This window comes from Galeopterus variegatus, unplaced genomic scaffold (genome assembly GCF_000696425.1).
Source record: "Galeopterus variegatus unplaced genomic scaffold, G_variegatus-3.0.2 Scaffold1538, whole genome shotgun sequence".
In the NCBI taxonomy this organism is placed as follows: Eukaryota; Metazoa; Chordata; class Mammalia; order Dermoptera; family Cynocephalidae; genus Galeopterus; species Galeopterus variegatus.
In genome coordinates this window covers 182208-192400 of record NW_007727649.1, presented here as the reverse complement: position 1 = coordinate 192400, position 10193 = coordinate 182208, and the positions used below count along the sequence as shown (strand labels likewise).

General features: G+C 47.6%; 1 protein-coding gene across 1 annotated transcript in view; it reads right to left on the bottom strand.

Moving 5' to 3' along the window:
* Window positions 1-400: 400 nt before the first annotated feature.
* SYT13 (synaptotagmin XIII) overlaps window positions 401-10193 on the bottom strand; it is a 14210-nt gene continuing 4417 nt past the window's right edge. The window contains exons 5-6 of the mRNA XM_008577559.1: window positions 5273-5402; window positions 401-3486 (exon numbers count right to left, since the gene is read on the bottom strand). Of these exons, the coding sequence (XP_008575781.1) occupies window positions 3182-3486; window positions 5273-5402 (435 nt within the window). The 3' untranslated portion in view covers window positions 401-3181. The remainder of the gene's footprint in view (window positions 3487-5272; window positions 5403-10193) is intronic.

Here is a 10193-nt window from a genome sequence, read left to right as displayed (position 1 = left end):
TGATTTCTCATTCAACCCACACCAAGAGTCATATCTCAAATCAAAATGGACAGACATGTGCAAGGTCTTGATCAATAGGCACTCAACAAATATATATTGATTTGATGTAAGAAGTGCAGTCACAGATTCATGAGGGTGGACTCCTAATTCTCTATCCCCATCTCCCTATCTACAAAAGAACCAGATCACCTTCTGGGCAACAGCCCAATCTGAAATGGTCTCTCTCTTTATTTTCACCTCTGCTTCATGCCCTTCTTAGAAAATATTCTCCAGAAAAGTACAAGGTGTTCCTTTCAGAAATGATCAGATGCATTCACATAGAGACTGCAGTACTCTAATTGGGTGGTAAATTGCGAATGTATCTGGTACAAGATAAGCTGATGCAAATATTACTGAAGTGTTTTTTTTTTTGGATTTGGCAGTCTGACATGTCTGGGTAATTTAAAATTCACTCAGATGGGGTTTTGGTGGAAAAGCACAGCCATTATATATTCTCTTCTTTCATTAATTACATTTACATGGAGAGGTATGAATGTCATTAGGCAAAGAGTAGTACTCAATGTCATGAATTTCTACACCAGCTGCTAAGATGTCTGATGTCTTTACCATTGAGAACTCAGATAGGACTCCAATTTTTATGCCACTTGCAGTGTCACCTTCTGTCTACTCCCACATCCATCCATCCATCATTCATTAATTCACTCAACAAGTATTATGGACAGCTTTATCTTAGGCACTTGGAATACACTCGTGAACCTAAAAGACAACCCCCCCCTGCAAAACCTATCTCATTTCTGTACATCCCTGCTAAGTGAGGTGATGGCTCACACCAAAGATGTTCTGTGTTGGAATTTAGCTCCTAACTGGGGCAAACTTTAGTTTGGATTCTGGAAGGCTAAAACTTTGCAATCCAAAGTAATGAATGCCTTGTGATGGAATGATGAAGGGTGGAGTTGACATTCTGGAACCAGGGGTCCTTCCCAGCCCACCTCAAATGTCCTTTAGTGGGGCGGTAAGGCAGGTGCATAGATTTATAAGGAAGTGGAACCCATGTTTCCTTATTTTTAGTCTAGAATCCAAACTTTGCTAGATTAGAGTAGCAGTACAGTAGCAGATGTTATCAAGAAGAGAGTGCTGGTCAGCTTTCAGCTTACATAGGGAATATTTTGTTCTCTTTTTGTCATGCCAACCAAAAAAAAAAAAAAAGGGAGAGAGAGATCAGGGTGACAAGGGGATCTCAAAAACATGTTATGGGAAACTACTAATAAATCCTTTGCCTAAGAAACATTTGACAGGAGCTGATCAACTTTAATGATCAAGGTCTCCAGTAATCTGAAAGTCTTTCCCATTAAGGAGGGATTAGATACTATTTTTTTCTGTTTCTTCAGAGGGTGTGTAGAAGTTATTTATGACACTTTTCTATTTCTGTACTGAAGGGGGAAATAATGACAAAAGGTTATAAGGTCCCTGCTCAGATTCTCCAGGAGAGGCCAAGTATAACGTGACTTGTTGAAGGAATGAAGCCCTCACCCGTCTCATCAAGGAATTCTCTCTCAGGGGACTGTAGTGACCTCTGAAGGCCCAGAGCTTGGATGTTAGTATAGAGTCCAAATGTGGAATCCATGGTTCTGGAAATGCCTGGGATGGTTCCGGCACCTTCCGGGTATTCTCAGCTGCCAACTTGAAGCAAAACACAGTAACCTAGATTAAAGATGATCTGCTGATGGCCCAGAGTTTGCTTTTAGCCAGGGAGTGCCTACAGCTGTTAAACACTATTTCATCTGTCACCTCATTTACAGAGATGTGCTCCCATATCATTAGTCCTATTTTACAGATGATGAAACTGAGGTTCTGAAGGGCACTGAGAGCAACAGAACCCAGGAATCCTGGTTCACGGATGAGTATTATATCCACTCAGCAAGGCTCATATTTTAGACTGAATCAACAATGTGGACATCTTTGTGGAATAACAAGGTAGGAATTCAAAACCTGGCTGCTGGTTGCTTACTGATTAAAGGGTTGGGTCCTGAAAATGGAGGGAGGGAGGCACATTTGCAAAAGACCTCATTTCCTTCTTAAAGTTATCTCCCATGTCCACCTCCATGTAGCCAGATGTAATAGACTCAGTTGTTACCTAAATTCCTTCTGGCATGGCTGGAATGCTGACAAGGGACAGGTCTCTCAGAGGGTCACTTTGGTGATGCTGGTGAATGGGACAGTTAGTACTCAGAATCCCGTCCAGTGACTAAAAGGGGATCCCACCTATACTTTGTCAGGGACGGTCTCCCCAAGTATAATATAAACTGATTTTGAGATAAAACAATAAAGTTCTTCAATAAAAAGCACAAAAAGCAGGATCAAAAAAGCACAAGTTAAAATATTAAGAATTAAAATAATTAAATTAAAAAAAGGAGGCTCCAAACTTCACAATGAGGATTGAGGTGTCCAGTGTTGGAACTGGCTACCCCAAGGTGTTGGGACCCCATCAAGGACTGTGGTTGAAAACTTGTCTGGAATGTTCTAGAAGGAATTTCTCCAAACGCAGCACTCCGACCTCTGCATTAGTGCTCGTTAGAAATGAAGGTTCCTGGATGTGGGCCAGGAATACTGCTTTGGAATGTCTGCAGGTGGGCCAGGAGTCTGCTGGTGCTTCTTCACATACTGCGGTTTGAGAACTGCTGGCTGCGGCCTTGAGAGGGGAGCTTGATTTAATGTTGGCTAAGGTTTCGTCATATCCGGACAATCTCTAATTCTGTGAGTTGATCCAAGATACTTTCATTTCCTTCATTTTTTTAAATGCTTATTTTTAAAAAGCCAAATTCTTCTTTGCATCCATTTTTCCCCTAATTAAGCTTTCTCTTCATCTGACCTAACCCCATCTGTAAAACCAACACATGAGTTGTATTTGGTAAATGTCTCTTTCAATACCACAGATGAGCAAAATGCATTCCTCAGTGAGGCCTGAATGTCCCTTTTCCATGCACTGCCCTTCTCTGCCTTGTACTTTTTTTTTTTAGAAATGGGAGTGTGATGAGACAGGAATAGGATCCTGGCCTTTGCAAATGCGTCTGTCTGTCTTCTGGGCATCAGAATGAGGATGGGCACAAAAAGGAGGTTGCAGAGGACAGCAGGTGCTGGAAGGCCCAGGCAGTGCCCTGGAGGGGAGTGGTCCAGGTGCTGGCTACAGGTGCAGCTGGTGCCACATGGCGATCTGCCGGCGTGGGTTTTTGAGCATCTCCTCCCAGTGGCTGTGCTCGGAGCCCGAGGCGTGCAGGCCCAGGCTGCAGCAGCCGAGAGTGCAGCTCTGCCCCGCCTCATCCTGGCCCAGCACCTCCAGCTCCATGCTGGAGGCCCGCAGCAGGTCGTCGGGCAGCTCGAACATGATCATCTCATTCCACACGGGGTTGATCTTGTGCTTGGCCCGTTTTGTCTGCTTCTTCTTCAGCTTCTGAGCCTGGTGCTTCAAGGTCACCTTGACAGATACATCTGGGGAGGGCAGAGGGGAAAGAGAGACAGGGAGAAGGGCCAAGAGTGAGCTTTTGGGGTCTAATGGGGCCCAGGATGATGCTCCCTCCTGAGGCCCCCTCTGTACTCCCCAGTGGACCACACATTCATTTAACAATGATGGACTGCCTACAATATATGGCGGGTACTGGACAACACACAAGGACACAGCAAAAGGTTCTGCCTCTTCAGAACTTACTGAAGTGGGAGAAACAGACAATACCATAATACATAAGGTTGGTCGTTGGTTGGGCCATATTGGGACATGTTCAAGTGCCACCGGGGAATGACCCTTTGCTATGACCTCTTCCAAGAGACTTCATATCCCCACAACAAACCTGGTTCTGGACAATGACTCAGGTGTCCTGCAGCTGGATTTTACACTCAGACCAGAAAAACGAAGCCATCCCCATGTCTTCATCCCCTTGATTCTCCATTCAAGCATTTTTGTTTATTATTAAAATAATAGGTTTCCTGCTGGTCAGCTGGGTTCTTCTCATCTGTTCTTTTGAAAGTTTTACTTGGGGACCCTGATTTTGTGTGGGGAAGATAGGGACAGACGACATCCCCCCCCAACCCCACCCCAGGGCATTGTATTGCAGAGCTGCCCCGCAGGAAATTCTCGAACAGGTTACCAGACAAGCTTCCATGTATACTGCAAAGCTCAGGACTGGATTACTCTTTCATGAGACAAAGTTCCCCAAGCTAATGTGAGAATAATTGTTACTTTGTATTTATTGCTGTAATTATCACCCCTGGGTGTTTAGTTTGTTATTTTGGCAGATATCTTTGAGAGGCAAAGTGTTACATTGTAATTGTCCTGACAGGAGCTATGGAAAAAGAGCAAGAGGCAGAGAATTGTCTGGAGCAGATGAGAAAAAAGCATTTATCTATGACCTTTGGCTCAGGAATCTGCTAACAAGGCCAACTCTTCTGATTTCATTAGTCCCAAATCTTTTGCTCAAAGATTCTCAACAGTAGCAATTCTTTATTAGTATCCTGCTATAAACTGGGATTTGTTTACATCCTGCTCTGAGCACTGGGCTACAGTGCAGCTATCATGTGACTCCCCAAGGCTGCTTTTCCTGCTCTGATAAGAGAGCCTGCTCTGGTCCCCAAGACTTAGGACCTGTGCTGGGTATCCAGAAGGAAAAATTGAGGCTTCTAGAATGTCAAAGAGATGCTTATTTGGGTATATGGGGCACAGATGCCCTAAACCTCAGGCCTCAGCCCGTGCGCCTACATACCTTCTGTCATCACCCACACTCGGCTGGTGTGGGGGTGGCTGTTGGCAAAGACTGAGACGAGAGAAGAGACTGGGCTGGGTGTGAGGAGTAGAGTGGTGGCTAGCTGGGCTTCCTGACAGCTGCCAGAGAGATAAGTCCAGCCAGGTCTGGGTGGCAAGGGCTGCCCCAGGTTTTCCTACAGCCCAGTCACTCAACTCCATGGCTGTAGTCTGGCCTGTGGCTTCCTGAGATTCATGATTAAGGCTTATTATTATCGTGGTGGGTCTCCAAAGCAGGGAGCCCCAGGTAGCTCAGACCTGGATCCTGATGGATGGGTTTGGCTCAGGCATGAATGGACATCAGCTCAAAGAAGGGAGTGTGTCCTTCAAAATTGGGTTATGAGCTTGGAGTAGAGGACACAGCTGAGGGCGACTCCATAAATATGGTCATGTTCTACCTCCCTGCTCCTCTGTCCCCCTGCCTCCCAGGTGCCACCTCCCAAGCAGAGGGACCCTGGCTCTGTCCTCTGACACCTCACTCACCTTTCCCCAGAAACTCCTTGGACTGGTTAGAGTGGAGGTTCTTGGCTTTAATCAGCACCACCAGGAGGCGGTTGGCAGCTGGGAGGTAGCTGATGGACAGAAGGACCTCTCCAGTTCCTGCAGACAGCTCCTGAAACAGCCGAGGGGACACAAGAGGGGAGTCTCACTTGGGGGTGGCTGCTGACTCATCAACTAGTGCCGAGGCTGGGGTCGCACTGGGCTTTCATCCAACAGGCATCCTAGAAACTATTTGCCATCAATGCTGCTTTCTCACCCTTGCAGAGGGGAGTAGGACACAGAGGAGCTATTCATGACATGTGCTTCGATAGGCGTGTTTGGTCTGCCACAAAATGTGATTTTTCCCCCTATTACATATTCAAACCCAACATATAAAACAGAGAAAAGAGATGACATTCAGGATGTGGCAGAGGCAGAGGGCCATGAGCCCCCTGATCCTTCACTCCTCCCCTCTACAGACTCAGGGGCACCTCTGTAGAGCTCTAAGGCTCCAGAGAACACAGTTTGAGAATCACTGCATTGATTGATCAGGTTCCTGGGGCAGTGGGGAGTTGTAATTCATGACTCTGTCTTGAAAGATAATTCCTTCCAGCCCCTGCAGGCTGAGAGTCAATAAAGTGATGTCATAATGCTGAGCAGGGACTTGCTTGGTCAACAGTGGCCAACAATGTCAACAGAATGCTGGCGGCATGTGCAGGTGGAAATGCACCAGCAACAACTGTGACGACCGCACTTCAGGGAGGGGCTGATGCTTCATGAAGCACCCAACATGTCTGTCCCTGCATGCAGCTTTGCAGTGTCTCCACTGAAATCCCTGCAAGAGTTTGTCTGGAATTTCAGCAAATCCATTGAGGGACAAACGACTACCAAAGACTGCTCCCTGGAGGTGGGTGTTTGGTTGCAATGAAAGCTCTGGGGAGACCTAAGAGGGAACAGAAGGGATCAGCTGAAGGTCAAGAAGTCCCTTGTTTTGAGCAGAACGCAGATGCCCTGCCCTCAGAATCTCAAGGAGGAGGCAGGTCAAGCAGCCTGCTATGGCAAGATGGAAAGTGAGCTGGGAAAGGGGGAGGGACCACGGAAGCTCATCCCACTAGATGTCACAACTTTCAGTCCTGTCCCCCTTTCCCTCCAGCTGTGTTCTTCTTTCTCAGCTGTGCTATGAGGGTAATCTGGGGAAGTCGTCTCTACTCTGCCCCTGGAACCAGGCACTGTCAATGGTCACCATGGCTCCCTGTGCTTTCTCTCCTCCTGTCACACCCAGTACGTATGATGGTGTCTGTTCACCTCCACCCTGGACTGTGAGCACAGAAGGGCAGGAATCAGTTTTTCTTTGCTCACTGTGGCCTCCCCAGCACAGGGCCTGGCCAGTCGCTGGTGAGAAATGCCTATGTGCTAAATGAAGAAGCGGGCAGTGCAGGCCATGCCCCAGCTCCACCACTCCCTCACTGTGTGATGCTGGGCAAGGTACTTCACTTCTCTCTCTCTTAGTTCCTTCATCAGAAAAAAAGATGGATTCATTCATTCAGCAAACATGCATAAAGCACCTACTATGTTCCAGATGCTACAATTAAAACCATGAAGAAAACACAGTCGGCCTCCAGGAAGCTTTCAGTCACATGGGGAAGACAGACAGGAAGTGATTTGATTAAATATATAATATCAGGCAGTGTTAAATGCTATGAAGAAATATAAATACCAGCAGGGCTGGGATGGGCACTAGCCTCCCGACTCAAGGTCACGTATCAGAGGTCTACGGTTGGCCTGGGCTGTAAGGCTGCTGACTCATCAACTAGTGCCGAGGCTGGGGTCGCACTGGGCTTTCATCCAACAGGCATCCTAGAAACTATTTGCCATCAATGCTGCTTTCTCACCCTTGCAGAGGGGAGTAGGACACAGAGGAGCTATTCATGACATGTGCTTCGATAGGCGTGTTTGGTCTGCCACAAAATGTGATTTTTCCCCCTATTACATATTCAAACCCAACATATAAAACAGAGCAAAGAGATGACATTCAGGATGTGGCAGAGGCAGAGGGCCATGAGCCCCCTGATTGTCTGCCACAAAATGTGATTTTTCCCCCTATTACATATTCAAACCCAACATATAAAACAGAGAAAAGAGATGACATTCAGGATGTGGCAGAGGCAGAGGGCCATGAGCCCCCTGATTCTTCACTCCTCCCCTCTACAGACTCAGGGGCACCTCTGTAGAGCTCTAAGGCTCCAGAGAACACAGTTTGAGAATCACTGCATTGATTGATCAGGTTCCTGGGGCAGTGGGGAGTTGTAATTCATGACTCTGTCTTGAAAATAATTCCTTCCAGCCCCTGCAGGCTGAGAGTCAATAAAGTGATGTCATAATGCTGAGCAGGGACTTGCTTGGTCAACAGTGGCCAACAATGTCAACAGAATGCTGGCGGCATGTGCAGGTGGAAATGCACCAGCAACAACTGTGACGACCGCACTTCAGGGAGGGGCTGATGCTTCATGAAGCACCCAACATGTCTGTCCCTGCATGCAGCTTTGCAGTGTCTCCACTGAAATCCCTGCAAGAGTTTGTCTGGAATTTCAGCAAATCCATTGAGGGACAAACGACTACCAAAGACTGCTCCCTGGAGGTGGGTGTTTGGTTGCAATGAAAGCTCTGGGGAGACCTAAGAGGGAACAGAAGGGATCAGCTGAAGGTCAAGAAGTCCCTTGTTTTGAGCAGAACGCAGATGCCCTGCCCTCAGAATCTCAAGGAGGAGGCAGGTCAAGCAGCCTGCTATGGCAAGATGGAAAGTGAGCTGGGAAAGGGGGAGGGACCACCTCCAGAGAGAGCCAGTTTACTATTTTAATAAACCTCAGTGTCGGTTCCTTCTCCCAGGGCCCTCATCTGTGTCTGCAATTCCACATAAGTCCCAAATCACACGTTAATTAGAGAGCATGCTTTGGAACAGCCTAGTTCCATCAGATAGTAGCTGTAACTGTGATTTTTCTATCAATTTTCCAAAGCTGGGAAAGAGAGAAAAATGGGGCAAGAAAGAAATTGTAGCAAAAAGAGGGGCAAGTAGGGAGTGAAACTGTACCCTCCTCTCCTGCAGTCTAGGTGTCCATTAGGAAAGGTTCCTTGCTATGGGCCAAAAATGACCCCCAAAATTTCATGTATTAGAAACTTGACCTCCATTGTAACAGTGTTAAGAGAATGGGAAACCCGATTATGGTATTTGAAAGGTGGGGTCTTTAAGAGGTGATTGGATCATGGAGACTGTGGCCTTATGAATGGATTAATGGCTTTATGAGGACAGCAAGTGAGGTCAGCTCATCATTCTATCCCCACCATGTGATTGCGGGTGGCATGGTACCCTGTGGAGAGTTCCCACCCAGAAGAAGGTCCCCTGGACCGTGCACTTCCCAACTTCTGACACTGTAAGAAATAAATTTCATTTCTTTGTAAACTACCTAGTCCCAGATATTCTGCTGATCTGCGGATGGTGCTCATACTTGCCAGGTGCCTGCAAGGCTGGGGTGAGCAGATGGCACAGGGTTTAGTTAGAACGAGCTCTGCATGTCCCGGCTGCGTGACCCCGTGTGGGTTCCTGAACTACCGTAAGCCTCAGTTCCCTCATCTGTAAATGGGACAGTCATGGCGTTTCTCTCACGTGGTTGATTTGGGGAGTAAGTGGAAAAACTCAGGTCATGCTCTAAGCAAAACACCTGATACGTGGTGAGTGCTCAGAATAGTGCCCGGTCTTTAAGAGGTGATTGGATCATGGAGACTGTGGCCTTATGAATGGATTAATGGCTTTATGAGGACAGCAAGTGAGGTCAGCTCATCATTCTATCCCCACCATGTGATTGCGGGTGGCATGGTACCCTGTGGAGAGTTCCCACCCAGAAGAAGGTCCCCTGGACCGTGCACTTCCCAACTTCTGACACTGTAAGAAATAAATTTCATTTCTTTGTAAACTACCCAGTCCCAGGTATTCTGTTAATCTGCGGATGGTGCTCATACTTGCCAGGTGCCTGCAAGGCTGGGGTGAGCAGATGGCACAGGGTTTAGTTAGAATGAGCTCTGCATGTCCCGGCTGGGTGACCCCGTGTGGGTTCCTGAACTACCGTAAGCCTCAGTTCCCTCATCTGTAAATGGGACAGTCATGGCGTTTCTCTCACGTGGTTGACTTGGGGAGTAAGTGGAAAAACTTAGGTCATGCTCTAAGCAAAACACCTGATACATGGTGAGTGTTCAGAATAGTGCCTTGATGAGTATATTTATTCCTCTAGCACAGGGGTTGGCAAACTTTTTCTGTTAAGGGTCAGATAGTAAATATTTTGAGCTCTGCCAGCAACACAGCCTCTAGATAAGGCACTGCCCAGCTGGTCGAGAGATTGGTCATCTAGAAGTTTCCCTCATGGTACCACAGTAGAAGGCTCTTGGCTGAGGCTTTGACCCAGGGGCCTAAGTAGCCACACACCATCCCGCAGCCCTGACACCCCCTGGCTCCCTTGCTGTCCTTGCCTGTGGGGAACAACAGTTTGCTTTCCAAGGATCCCTCTGGGCACTGGGTCCGCCCCCAGGCCCAGTCACCCCTTCAGAGCCCAGCACAAACACCGTGCTCACCAGGCCTTCCAAAACTCTCCGTGAGAGCACTTTGGTTAGGCCCATCTTAGAAGTGTCAAGATTACCCACAGGTCAGATATCATCATCGTCGTCGTCATTGTTGTCTGTGCCAATTCATCCCTCTGGTCTGTACATTCTGTGAGTGGTGGGGCCCTGCCTGCCTTCTCTTGCATTCATCTCCCCTGGCACAGTAGGAGCACGAGGAGTGTAACTGGATTTAAATGGGGATAATACTGTCATAGCACCAGAACCAATAAACCCACAGTGGGGCATTTTCCATGATGGCGGGGGGGGGGGGGCTTTG